This window comes from Protopterus annectens, chromosome 1.part0 (assembly GCF_019279795.1).
Source record: "Protopterus annectens isolate FY-2018-M chromosome 1.part0, PAN1.0, whole genome shotgun sequence".
Taxonomy (NCBI): Eukaryota; Metazoa; Chordata; order Ceratodontiformes; family Protopteridae; genus Protopterus; species Protopterus annectens.
This window is the reverse complement of record NC_056725.1, coordinates 758,146,705-758,161,284: the sequence shown is the minus strand read 5'-3', so window position 1 is coordinate 758,161,284 and position 14,580 is coordinate 758,146,705. Positions and strand designations below refer to the sequence as shown.

At 42.8% G+C, this 14,580-nt stretch overlaps 1 protein-coding gene across 1 annotated transcript in view; it reads right to left on the bottom strand.

The window, feature by feature from the left end:
• Window positions 1–14,580, bottom strand: part of SERAC1 (serine active site containing 1) — a gene marked incomplete in the record, with an annotated part of 923,851 nt that overhangs the window by 119,854 nt on the left and 789,417 nt on the right. Inside the window, 1 exon segment of the mRNA XM_044063262.1 lies at window positions 866–963. Within this exon segment, the coding sequence (XP_043919197.1) occupies window positions 866–963 (98 nt within the window).

Sequence of the window (14,580 nt, the reverse complement as noted above, 5' to 3'; positions counted from 1 at the left end):
GATGTTCAACATTGCTGCTCTTCTGAATTTTCAAGTTTTTTTTGGTCTGCTGGCACTCTGCATTATAAGTGGCGACACTGCAATATGGAATCTGTTCTCTATGCATGCGCCACCAGGAATACCCTTGTGCATCTTCCATTTCCTGAGGGGTAGTACAGCTATATAACTTCCTATTCTCTCACCTTCTTACAGTTAAGCGAGTTAGCAACTGCTACTTAATTTCATACACCCCATCAACTCTTCCAGCACCCTCATTTAAATTTTCAAACAGGCATCAAAAAAACCACGGAGCAAAATCCCAATGCCTGAACAGTTAGCTAATTACCTTCAGTATATACTTGCTCTCTAGCCCTGCAGACTACCTGGAAAAACTGCTGAAATAAGTAGAGTTGCAAAGTAGGTGGGTAAAACCAGCAGTGAAAGAAAGTACTAACAAACACTGCTCATGCAGATTAAAAAAAAAAAAAATAACTATCATCATTTTGGCTCACGTTTTGGTAGATAAGACACTTCGGACTTCATATAAAATATTCTGGCACTGAACATGTTTACATGCATACCTCAACTGCAGAGTTTTAATTCATCAAGTCTACAGAAGCAAAACAAAGCCTCTCTTGTCCTTCACTGGCTGCAAAAGTTATAAAGCAACAGTCAAATTATGCAAAAATAAAAGCAAATGGTATAGCATGTTTTGATGCTGATCTCATAACCAAATGGGCATATACCACTGAAGGAAGAAACTAACAAACTATAAGAAAGGGTATGCTAAGTTTACAAGAGCACCAGTTCCAAATGTGAGATTCATGAGGAAAATGTCCTCAAACATATTATGCAAAATACTGAAGCAAATTTTCATTACACTCACCTCCCATGCTATGTGCCACCCAAACCAAAGGTCTGTCACCAATACCTGCAGCCTTCAGTTTATGTAAAAGCTCCCGACTTCTGTACACCATAGACTTTCTGGGGAAATAAAAACATTTTTAATTATTAGGCAAGCAATCAGCAAGATGCAATACCTTCCAATTGCTTCCTTATTCTGCTGTGCTGTATGACAAAACCCATACACATGAACATTTCTGAGAGCTTTTTTATATACTGGAATTGAATTATGAGCAAAGATTTACCAGAAAATGTACTTAAAAGGTTGAATGTTTATGTTTAGATCTGTCTGGCTAAATAATTCAGCAAGTAGCTAACAAAATGTTAATATATTATCTGGAAGGCTGTGGTCCTCTGACAGGCTGAAAAAGTAAAACAAGTAACAATCACAGTAACAAGGACTGGACACTGCTTCCAAAATACAAATACCTAACGGTAAGATTCAAAGATGGTAGACATTGCACAAGTCTGGTACTCAGGTCTCTTGCCCACACATTCTGGCACACAAAAATATGGTACTAAGTCTAGTACTAAGTATGTGAGTGAGTTGCACTGACCATCCACTCCTTAATGCAAAAGTGGGACAAGGCTTGGAAACTTTGGTCCAAAATCAAACTTTCCTCCCACCTCCAACAGTAAAAAGAACTTTGCAACCTCACTAAGAAATCCATCTATAAAGACAAAAAAAAACCTTCTATAACAACCCTCCAACCACACAATAAGCCAACCCAAAGGAGTTCTGGCATGCCATCAACCAAATTCTTCATCCAGGCAATCCTTTGTCACTCCCCAACCATGCCCCAATAAACACCCCCGCCCCTAGAAACTGCTACCAACTTCAACACTTATTTCATCGACACTATCAGCAAATTAACTATCCAAACCAGTTTCCATCCAACCCAAATGGTAACCCCCCAAGCAACCCTCCTACACCCACTAACCCTTCTCTGGCCTTTTCGTTTAAAATTGTATCTACTAACTACATAAAATCCATGCTTCTAAAGCTTAAACCTTGCTTCCCTTCCACTGACTGTCTAAACACCACTCTTTCTCCAGAAAGCAGCCAGCTCTCTTGCCCTCCTCATCTCTGTATTCATTAACAGTTCCATTACTGAATCTAAAGTATCTGCAATCTGGAAACAATTCTATACCTTACCCATTCACAAGGGAGGCAACTCCTCTGAACTTTCCAACTTCAGGCCAATTGCAATTCTAACCCCTCTTTCTACAACTCTGGAGAAATGTGCACACATACAAATCCTTCACTTCCTCTTACTCTGACTCAGCATGGTTTTTGCCCTAAACATAGCACCTCCACTGCCCTCATTTCTTTCATAAACACCATATCCCAAGATAGAGACCAAAACAAACTGGTCTCATGCCTCTTTCTTGATCTCTCCAAGGCTTTCGACACATTCTCCCCACCCCCCCTTCTCTTAAATTTTCTGAACTTAACCTGTCCACCTCCACTACTTCCTGGTTCACTAGTTGCCTCGGTGACATACTTCAGTCTATTAAATGGCTTTCTGCAATCTCTCCTGCTCTACAAGTAAAAATTGGTGTTTCTCAAAGATCAATCCTTGGCCAATTAATGTTTAACATCTTTACAAATCTATTGTCTACATCCTGCCCACAGTCATCACTCATCCAATGCGCAGATGACTCCACAGTTATCACCATAGCAGACACCCTCTCTTACTTAAATTCAAGGACACAGAAACCCTTCTTATCCATTGAAAACTGGCTCACCAAGAACCAGGTAAATACTAAACCCAAAAAAAAGACTTAACTCCTGCTTTTCATCCTCAAAACTATGAATCATTTTAAATCCTCCTTCTCAATCTCATGTAACAATAACACACCTATCAATTTGACCTGCACGTTCTCAACAACATTATGAAAACCCACCAAAAGCTCGGACTCCTCTACAGGAACAAAAAAATTGTTATCCCATAAAGCCAGAATCACCATGTCCCATGCCTACCTTCTCCACAGCCTACTTTACGGCTCACAAATCCTCACCAACCTTTAAACCACTCTCCTAACAAAACTACAATCCACCTAAAACAAAGTTGCTAAATTTGCTGCTGACCACTCCTACAACTCACACCACTGTCCAGCTCTTAAAAAGTTAAACTGCCTAGAGCTTCCTCACCAATTATTTCTCTCTCAGCTTCAAATAATACATTCTATTTTGTATCTGCCCTCCTATCCCACCATTGCCTCTTGTCTCCTCCTACTCCCCACCAAGGTCCCTTCGTAGCTCTGAACAAAGCCTTCTTTCCATCTACAAGCCTAAAACTAAAATAGGACAAAACCTTTACAGCTACTCCCCAGCCCAGTTTTGGAATAAACTTTCACTGGATATTCGAAATATCAATCACAGACATCAATTCAAAATTGCTACTAAAAACCTGCTAAACAATACATGGATCTGTCATTGTAACTACCCTTCTTGAAAGACGTGTCCCTACTATACCCATCTTTCTCACCTTACCCCAATCTATCTTTGCTCTTAAAATGTACACTGACTTAGACTTCTCTAAGTTAAGATTAATACTCTACCAGTATGACTGTTAATACATCCATTACAGTGACTGTACTTGAGTCCTACTGATGTAACCTTGATACTAACCCTCTGAAGTGATTGTGCAGATTGATGTTATTGATGTTAGAATGTAATTACTCTCTGATCTTTAATCATGTACTTATCTTTATTCATTTCTGTTATTACTCTGTATCTGAGTTTTTATTATTATACATGGCATACTTAAATGTGGAGCTTTTCTCCCTGGATCTCCGCTGAAAAAGGGCTCCGGCTCAGTTGGACTAACCCGGTCAACAAATGTCAAATAAATAAAGTGATGCATACAGGATTCTGAGACAATATACCTAAAGAAAGTGAGAGATTCAGAACCTCCCTCAGTACTGCAACACAGAGGACATTCCGCCTGTGGTTTTGATATACGTATGATTCAGAATCTCCCTTCTGTCAGTAGAGCTAATGTGCTGTATAGAGACAAGTGTGCATTACAAAGCCACATGGCAAGGATAAGCATACATGGAATGTTGTGTGTACTGTGCACAGCAGGGTAGCACTGCACATCCTGAAAATGAAGATGATGCAGGAAGTTCCAGACACAAGGTTACATTATTTAAAGCATGGAATGCATCACAGTCTGTGTTATTAGTGCAGAAGATAATTGAGGATCGTATTATTTAAAAGGTGTATAGCACTCCAAAGCTGAAATACATTAAGTGGTACAGAGCATCTCAAGCTGGATTGCATTATTTAAAGGGTGCACAGCATTCACAGTGTGGATCACATGCACCCATTAATAAGCAACATAATTCAGAAAGAAATATAATTTTATTATGCTCATAACCCATGTCTCACTCAGTCTTTTTACTCTGATGTCATACAGAATTCTGTCAAGCTGCCAGGATAGAACGGTTTATAAGTATGGTCCAGTGGTGCCTGAGGGAGTAACTAGGATGCTATTTGTGTTCTAACAGTAGGAGGAAAGTACAGTTGTGTACACTTATCATAAATGTAGATGTTAGAGTGTATTCACTGTTGCAGTCATCACCTGTGGGTTATCCCTGCTGTGGTAGCCCTTGGTTGGCCCGAATACCAAAGTCAAGTATTTTTGCATCGGCTGCAGTCGCCTGTAGTCTGACATCAGATCATCAGTGCTATAAAACAAGGCAGCTGACGTCATTACATCAGTTTTTCTTGCCCTAACCCATAAGAGGCACAAGGAAATAAGGTAAAGAGGTCCTAGTGGCTAAAAGCCACCATGGGAAGCTTATGTCCCCCTATAGGAAGAGGATATAAGGGTAATAGAGGGAGGGAAACCAGGACTGCAACAGTGAATACACTTGAACATCTACATTTATGGTCAAGTCTACACAAATGTACTATGTTCTTTGTGTTTCACTGTTGCAGTCAATGCCACTGGGAGGATTCCCAAAACTGAGGAGAGGGGTGGAAGGATATGTTAGAGCCCAAGGCATGGGTCAGCAAGCCCTGCAGAACTGCAGAGGCAAACCCTGCCCTAGACTTAGAAAAAAGAGGTAGGTGGTAATGCTTTGTAAAGGTATGGACAGAGGTCCAGGTGGCAGCTTCCAAGATGTCCCTGGTGGGGACTCCTCTGAGGAAGGCTGTGGAAATGGAGGTTGCCCTAGTGGAATGGGTAAGAATAGACTTTGGGGGGACTCCCATGTACTCTGTAGCAGAAATGGATACGGAGTGATATCCATTTGGAAATGGTTTGCTTGGAAATGGGCTTCCCCCCTGTCCCTAGGGAAAAGCAGCTGGTCTGAAGGGTTTAGTACGGTCCAGACAGTATCTGAGTTGTCTGTGTATGTCTAGCAAGTGCAGAATTCTTTCCCCCTTGTTTTGAGGGTTGGGAAAGAAGGTGGGTAGGATTATGGCCTGGTTGAGGGTCACATCACATACCACCTTGGGCATAAAGGAGGGGTTAGTCCTCAGGAAGACTCCATCTGCATGGAAAATGATGAAGGGCGCAACAGCCATGAGTGCCTGAAGTTCTGAGACTCTTCTGGCTGAGGTGATAGCTAGTAGGAAGGCAGTCTTCCAGGAGAGGTATTTCAATTCTGTTGAAGCAGCAGGTTCGAAAGGAGGTAAGGTTAGTTTTTCTAAAACTAAATTCAGGTCCCAGGCTGGCGTGGGAGGCCTTCTGGGAGATTTGATATTAGAAGCCCATCTGAGTAATTGTTTAATCAAAGGATGAGAGAAGAGGGGTAGGTCTGAATCATAATGGGCTGAAATGGCTGAGGCATGGATTTTAATAGAAGAGAAGGAGAGGCTACTTTTGAGTAACTCGGCCAAGTATTCCAAGATAAGAGGGATGGGAAGGATGTGAGGTACTGGCTCCAAGAGCAGAAACTTTTCCATTTCCTTGCGTAAGACTTTCTGGTGCTGGGCCTTCTGGCTTCTGTGATAATGCCTAGGACCTGTTTACTTAGAGGGACTCCTTGCTAGATTTTAAAGTACAAGCCATGCTGAAAGATTGTGAGTCTGCAAGTCTGGGTGCAGTACCCCCCCCCCCCCCACCTGGGTCAAGAGGTCTGAGATCAGGGGAAGCTGCTTGGGGGGATGTAAGGTCAGGCTGCGCAGTAAGGGATACCAATGCTGTCTAGGCCAATCTGGAGCAATGAGGATGGCCTTTGGTCTCTCCTCCCTTATTTTGATCAGTACCTTAGGAATAAGAAGCAGAGGAGGGAACGCGTACACAAAGAGGGCATTCCAGGGGAAGGTCAAGGCATCCACCTTCCATGCTAGGAGGTGATACACCCTGGTACACAACTTTTGCAGCTGGTGGTTGAGGGGTGAAGAAAAGAGATCCACCTCCGGAGTCCCCATTCCTGAGTGATTTGCAGAAATATTTCCCTGTGGAGCTGCCATTCGTGGGGGTCCAGCAAGTTTCTGCCTAGGTGGACTACCAGGGTGCTGTTGACCCCTGGTAGGTATTGGGTAATTAGGTGCAGACCCATGGAAGCGGCTGTCAGCCAGTGGCTCATGGCTAGTCTGCACAGAGGGTAAGATTGGGCCCCCTCCCCCCCGTTAGTTGATATACCACATTACTGTGGTGTTGTCTGTTTTTATAAGGAGAACCCCTGGTCTGAGATGGGATTTTTAAGGATGTCAGAGCCTTTTGTACTGCCATCATTTCTTTCAGACTGATATGTAAGGGAAGGTGCTGGGCATCCCATAGACCTTGGGTGCACCTCCCTGCTAGGTGAGCACCCCAAGCAACATCTTTGGCATCGGTGGTGATGGTCTGGCCTTTAGGGCAGAGGATGAAGGGAAAACCCTTGTTCTTGGCACAATCATCTGCCCACCAGAGAAGCTCGGCCCTTATACATGGGATTATAGGGAAAGAGGTCTCTAGAGGATGAGAGTGTTAACACCAAAGGTTCTTTAGATACCACTGAAGTTTTTTCATCTGAAGCCTGGCCAGAGGAATTAGAAGGATGCAAGATGCCATGTACCCCAGGGCTTGCAAGAAGTTCCTCACAGTAAGGTAGCTTCTGGAAGCCGGCTGGGTAAAGTAGAGAGGCAGGAAGCCCATTTGGGATGCTATGACTAGCACAGCTCCCAAATAAATGATCTTCCTGGTGGGAGTTTGCTTTGATTTCTTCTCGTTGATGGTGAACCCTAGGGAATTTAGGAGGGATTTGACAAAGAGAAGGTCCTGGAGCAGCTATTCTTTGCACTCTGCCTGAATGAGGCAGTCATCCAGGTAAGGGTAAATCTGTATATTTCTCTGTCTGCAAAATGCTATGGCCGGGGCTAAGCATTTGGTGAATACTCTGGGTCCAGTAGATAAGCCAAAGGGCAGCGCAGAGAACTGAAAATATTGTAATCCTGCTCTGAAGCGCAGGAATTTCCTGCAGGATTCCCTTATGGGGATGTGGAGGTAGGCATCTTTTATGTCTAGGGTCACTAGCCAGGCATTTTTGGTCAGCATAGACAGCGGCTGCTGCAAAGTTAGCATTTTGAATCTGGGGACCACCAGGGAGGTGATGAGAATGAATAGATCCAGGATGGGGCGCCAAGTGCCCTCTTTTCTGGGAACAAGGAAAAGTCTGGAATAAAAGCCTTTGCCTGTTTGATCTGAGGGGACAGGTTCCACTGCCCCCTGGGATATGAGAGTTTGGACCTGTTTCAATGCCTCTGCCCACTGATTTGGAGGTAAGTGTGGGTACCCTCTTGGAATTGGGAGTTTGCTGAAGGAGAATTTGTATCCCTGGAAAATGATCTTTAAGACCCATTGGTCCTTTGTTACAAAAAGCCAATTTTCTTTGAATAGGGAGAGCCTTCCTCCTAGCTTTTGGTGAGTGAAGGGAGGGCAGAGGGGTGTCATTGGAAGTTTTTGCCATAGAAGGGTGGCTTAGAACTCCCTACCTTTGGGGCAGAAGTGGTCCACTGTTTGCTTCTCTGCTGGCCCTGGGATAGGGGCCTAGACAGTCTGTCCCTGCAGGGCTTACCTTGGCCCTGTCTGCTAGGTGCAGGGAAGGACCAGTGCTTAGAGGGAAAGTTCCTGCTGAACCTTGGAGGTTGAACCTGAAAGAAATCTAACTGTTTGCATATATTTTGCTTTGTCTTCCATCTTTTTAAGCACCTCTTCTGCTTTTACTCCAGACAAGCCCTCCTTATTCAGGGGTGCATCAATAAGTTTAGACTTGACATGACCAGGGAGAGGTTGTTCCTTCAGCCATGCATGTCTCCTAATGACAGATCCTGACACTGCTGCCCTGATAGAGGCTTCTAGGGCGTCATATCCACAGTGCAATGAGTGTTTAGCCAGTTGACAAGCAGAGTGCAGTAAATCTGCTAACTCTTGAATTGGTACAGTCAGGAAAGGTGGAAATCTTTTGTCCTAATTGTTCCAAAGTGTGTTGCTGATATTTTAACATATGGAACTGACAACCGAGGGCTTTGATAGCTAAGGTTGCAGAGGTGTATACTTTTTTACCCCATCTGTTCAGAGCTCAGGAATCCTTGTCAGAAGGAATAGGATTCTTGGCAGAACTAGTCTTAGCTCCTTTAGGTCCCTGTGTAATGAACTCTGGGTCTGCAGCAGGATTTCTGTACAGGTATTTGTGAAAATCCGGTACTCTGTAGTACCTGTCAGGCGTACTGGGAGCAGGTGGGAGGGCGTCAGGTGCCAAGCTGCATTCATGGAAAACATCATCCACCACTTCTAAAATAGGTGGGGGGGTGGCCAGGGGTCTGTCCTGGGGCAGGTCCAGAAACTCTCTAAGCCTTTTCCTAGACTGGGGGAAGTCCTGAGATTCCCATTGGAAATGTTACCTGAGGGTGTGAAGGGTTTCCCCAAAGGAAAGGTCCTCCGGAGGGGAGGCAGAAGGGATGGATTCCTTTGCACCTGAATCCTCATAAGCAGTCAGAGGTTGCTGTTCCTCTTCAAAATTTGAAGTCAGATTCCTCAGAATCCTGTTCTGTCAATTTCTGGAGAAGAGTTTCTTTTCCTTTTAGAAGTTGTGGCCTGACTACCCTGGATAAGGGAGATGAGATACTCTGCCATTTTAAGAATTTGTGCTTGGGGTGGTAGAGCAGGAGCAAGATGGTGGCTAGAAGCAGATTTTCTAGGAGTGGTCTGGTTTCTAGGCCTGAGAGAATCCGTCGGTCTGACAGAAACGGTAGTCGCATGAGAAGACATCATTTTTTTGTTTAGATTCGGTAGTACGAAAGGCCACCTTGGAAGCTGGTGCCAGCGTAGTGACTCCGGACCCAACCAAGGCAGAGACAGCCACAGGCTCGGAGGACTAAGAAGATTTCTGCGACATACCAGACTCCGAAAGAGTCTCGGTAGAGGCCTGCATAGATATCAAATCGGGCATCAGGGGCTGCAAAAGCGCCTCACTGAATTCTGGAGAACTGATGACCTGCTTAGAGGTAGAGTCGTCGGAAGGCTTAGCCTTGTGTGGTCTGTCTCTATCTTTATCTCTGCATTTTTTCAAAATGTCCACAGATTGTTGATTGATGGATGCCATATCTGAATGTGAAGATGGAACACAAAAATAAATGTCTACAATAAGAGCTATACGGCAAATGGTTCTCGCATTAAAGAGGGCACAGAACCGGCAACAGGGGACGTCGTGGTCTGGGCCTAAACAAGTGACGAAGTAAGAATGGAAGTCTCGGTGTGGGATCTGCTTTCAACAGGCGAGACAATTGTTAACTTTCAGACATTGGTTAGTGCAAGAAAATAGGGTCACCAATGGGGTACTTGGCTTTAGACGTTTTCAGCTGAAATTCAAACTCTGGTAGGGACCGACCGGCACTCGTGCGAACTGCTTCTACTACGGGCTCCATGGCAAGAAAGACTGATTGTAATGTCGGCTGCCTTGCTTTATAGCACTGATGACCTGATGTCAGACTACAGGTGACTGCAGCCGATGCAAAAAAAAACACTAACTCTGGTATTTGGGTCGGCCGAGGGCTAGCACAGCAGGGATAACCCACAAGTGACAACTGCAACAGTGAAGCACAAAGAACAGCTATATATACTGGGGACATAATATTCTGGGTGCATTGCACGGTATTAGCCTGTATGTTGCGTGCCTTTGTGCACTGTTCTGCCCTGTGCAGTACGCAGCACTTCATGGACCATGCATGCAGACAAGTGTGAGTATGTATTAAGGCAGATCAGGACATACAGGCACTTACAAGACAAGACATAAAATGTATATTAAACTTGTTACTCTATCATATAAAGGTACTGGCAGGGAGTTGTTACTCTAAAAAAGCTGTTGTCACTGCTGGCTGCTTTGGTCATACACAAATTAAAGAATGGGTATAGTTTACGATAACAAGGTGACCAAGTTACTGTTAGGCTGACTATAGGCCTAAGAGATCATAAGTAAGAGGGGACAAGGACCACAGCTGCTACAAGATACAGGCCAAAAATAAGTTATTCAGTTCCTACTAATCATGTGGTCAAGGGGACCATAGGGAAGTTCAGCCCTATCACCCAGTACTGGTGGGGGACTAACAATATCCCCCAATTAAGATGAATTTGCCCCAGTACCCAAAATGGAAATTTATGATCACACATTCACTTTTCCAGAGTTTTTTTTTTTTTTTTTTTTTTAAACAGCTAAGAAGTACTGCGCTTGATATGTAATGATAGTGTGTTTCAGGCTGGGGGATACTTTCAGTTAGGTAACTACGACACCATCTAGTACTGTTGAAGTGGTGGTACAGATTTAGGCCTCAAGAGTGGGTGGTTTGATTCAAGTGAAGAAGTTCAAAGAGGTCTGATTCATTCATAACATGGAAGGCTAAGCAGAGACCACACCTCACTCCTCAGCAGGGATTGAGACTTGAGATATTTTTGGCAGGGAAACACTGAGTTCTCTAAGTGGGTTTAGGTGCTTATCAAGGTACATGCTAAAGGAAGCAGTATATTCAACAGAAAGCCTAATAAGGGGGGAAAAGTAGGACTACACTTTCTCTGAATCTTAAGATACTTACCAAAGGAGACATTGTGCAAGGTACAAGGAATTTCTAACCATAACAGAGACATGGTGGTCAAAGGACAATCTTATCAACTTAGGTAGCCAAGTCACTGATGACTGTTTCAGACGTACGTGGAATGTTATCTGGATGGTAAACAATAATTATGTTACATTTTCCTAAGGAAACTATGCTGCATTTTCTGGCACCAACAGTAAACCCATTTTGTTTGGTCTAGACCTTGCTGAAGAATCTGAGTATCAGAATGACATTTAGTAACAGCTCTCAATTTGCAATCACCATCAAATTAGCTATAGTCTGTTGATACCAGCTCACATGCCAAACAAGTATATAACAAATGGAAGACAGCCCAGTACAGAGCTCTGTGGGAGAACACTGATGAAAATTTTCTGTCAAGAGCAAACACCACCAACTTTAACATTACGGATGTGATCAGATAATCTACCTATTCCGCAAAATATGCATAGGTTAATGCTGAGTTGGAAGATTATCATTAATCTCAACATGGGGACAGTGTCGAAGGCTTTGGCATGGTCTAGGTAGGCAGCATGGACAGTATGCCCCTTATCCATGCCTTCAAGAACCCTTTCAAAGGAGTCAACCGGGATGAGCAGGCATGATTTGTCTTTTAAAAAGCCAAGTAAACTGGTATGCATCCTGGCATATGAAGTGACCTTTATCACTGTTAATCAGCTCAGCTACAATACGTTCCATAGCCTTGCAAACAATACTAATAAGACAAAGGCTTGCAATTTTCAGGTACATTAGTGGGACCATCTTTATGCAAAAGCATCATAAACAACTGTTGTCTATACTGTGGGGGTGTAACAAGTGATAAGGGGTTTTGCTAAATAGGATATTTTCAGGACATTTGAAAATAGCATGCTTAATTTTGCAACGTGCCAAAACAACTAGTCCAAAGTGATTTCAGGAAGGGAGGGGTGAGGGAGAATGGTGGGGTGGGGGGTGAAGTTGGAAGAGAATTTATCTGCAAGAATATTAGCAATTTTCTCAGGGTCAGAGAAAGAGGTACTAACAAAGATGAGCTCAGTAAGTACAGAATTATCAATTACTTCTAAACTTACTAATGCAATTGAACAAGGCCTTACGGTTGTATTTTAAATTAGTTGCAACTCAAATTTCACAGTTACCCATATATTTCCTTATAGTGCATATGAGGGGCTTTAAAATCCTTTTTCTTACAACAAACTGGACATGTACAGATAGCAAGGATCTAGCCCTTTTCTTTTTGTTATAAAGTTTGTTGTTGTGGTAGTTTAGTTTTAAACTTACTGTTACACTTGTATGGACTGATACAGATGCCTCAATACAACTATCCTGGAAGTAGAACTCACAGGATTAAGCAGCAGCCTCAGATACAAGGCTTGCTGGAGAGCTACAACATTTGTGATTTTTCGGCAAAACTAATAAACAGTAAGAAAGCAATTACCTTTGGTGCAGTCTCTAAATGCAGGAGTATTAGGGGTGGCAAATGTTTTCCAAGAGATCACAGTGAGATGGTCAGGGTCCATCTATGGAGGAGATAAATGGAGGTGCTACAATTAAAAGACAATTGTGAGGACAAAATCAAGAAGATCAACACATTTGTTCAGGGAGACAATTTAGTAGTGTGTACACACTTATGAAGTCCAGATATTTCTGGGCATATTTTTTCTTGGTAGTACATGTTTGCCAGTTAAAGTGTGGGTAGTTAAGAAATGTATTTAGTTTGATGGCCAGCTTTAGTTAAGTAAGGTATTCTGCATGCTCTGAAGGAATCATAGATGGAGTTCAATGTTTTTTCTATAATGTAATAGTTCATTTCATTACATGTGACTAGCATCTCACGATAACATCCTGAAGAGACAACAAAATCTCAGTAATTCATCCATCATTATGATTTCCCATTTTAATAACACAGGAAATCTCAGGACTGTGTCAGCTAATCTCTGAACTCTGGAACAGCCATCAGCCTCTGCCAGGAGAGGAACTGCACACACACCATCCAATGAGGGAGCACACATCTGTCCGCTTCATCCCCCCTCCTCCCTTGGTTGGGCCTATGGACCTTCAACTGCATTTTAAGTATTAATCATTGCAGACATCAAGCCTCTTCTTACAGTGAGTGTTAAAACATGCTACTGGGTAGTATGTAAACAGCAGAGATTTGGAGAAACTATCATATCATTGTTCCTGTATACACGTACAAAGGCTTCACAGCTTTCAACATTTGCTACATGATCCAGGGTCTGTAGTTATTCTCTCACTTGCTTGCTGATCTCATGCGGCAGAAAACACGGGAAGTTTTCTCAATTTCCTTATTACATACATATTCAAGCAGTCTTAAAAAGTAACTATGCCAAAATGCATTCACGTGTGGTGACTTTTTAAAATCTTCATAAGTCTTCCTTCTCTTATTGATTTCTTTTATTCTACTTTAGAACAACTAGCAGCAGTAATTATATCACTTTTCTTGTGGTTACTTTCTACATAACTGCCTTTACTTCTTTTAACTCTTTCTAGTTTATTTATTTTTTTAATATTTTACAACTCTGAATCATGTAGATGTCTATATACTCTGCCATTCCCCTCTTTTTCATGCTTAAATTTTATGTTGCAGTGTAATTAAAAATAGTGCTATACAAATTATTCCAGTTTCTGAATGCCTCTTGTATACAAAAGCTTTATATACTGTGTACCTAGAAACCTGCTATCAAATCACTCTCGTGTACCAGTGCTGTAGCAAGTAAAGTAACTTAAACCGTCTGTACCAAGAACCTCATTGCTGAATTGCACTGCTGTATTGGCATTACATCAGTTTAAACACTCGGTACCATGGATCTGTCTCTGGCACAAATGTTCTCCAGAAAGGGCTGACAGACAAAATTGCTGCCAGAGCCATGGACTAAAACTAAAATGTCAAAAAATGCATAACAGTATCCTTCAGGGAGTCATTCACCCCAGGAAACTATCATACTGACAACACACTCCTAAGAGTTGACCCAGCAGCCAGGGACATAGGGACACACACAGACAGTAATCTAGCCTTTGACCATCACGTGTCTACAGTAGTGAGGGAACCATTCTCTGTTGTCCAACTTATAAACAAAGGTATGGCATCTAGGTCCAAAGAACTCAATGTTACACTGTATTCAGCATTCATCTGACCTATTATTTAGTACAATGCCCTATTTGATAGGTACCTAACCAGGCATATCTAACAACTGGAACATTAACAGAGGTTCCTCAATAAAATAATACAGGGTGTAAGCAACATGTCCTATGCAGACCACCTCAAGGCCCTATCTCTGTATTCTGTCTCTTACAGACTGTTGAGGGAAGATCTATGCCTGGCATACAAGGCATTGTCAGGCCCCACTCTGATGGACCTCCTGTGCATCTACAAAACAAACAGCACCAGAATTACCCACTCTGAAGACTAAAACCTTATCTGTGATATAAATAGGACATACTGAAGTGACAGGTATATATCCCAGAGACTACTTCTCTGGAACAAGCTCTCCATCTATGTGAGGTAGAGTTCTTCCCTAACCCAATTCAAGTGTAACTTGGACAACTGGATGGGCAACAGGAAATTCATCCCTGGTTTGGCACCTATGTCTAATGGACAGAGGTAACCTGTAAATGTCTCATCTCCCAGGCCCCTG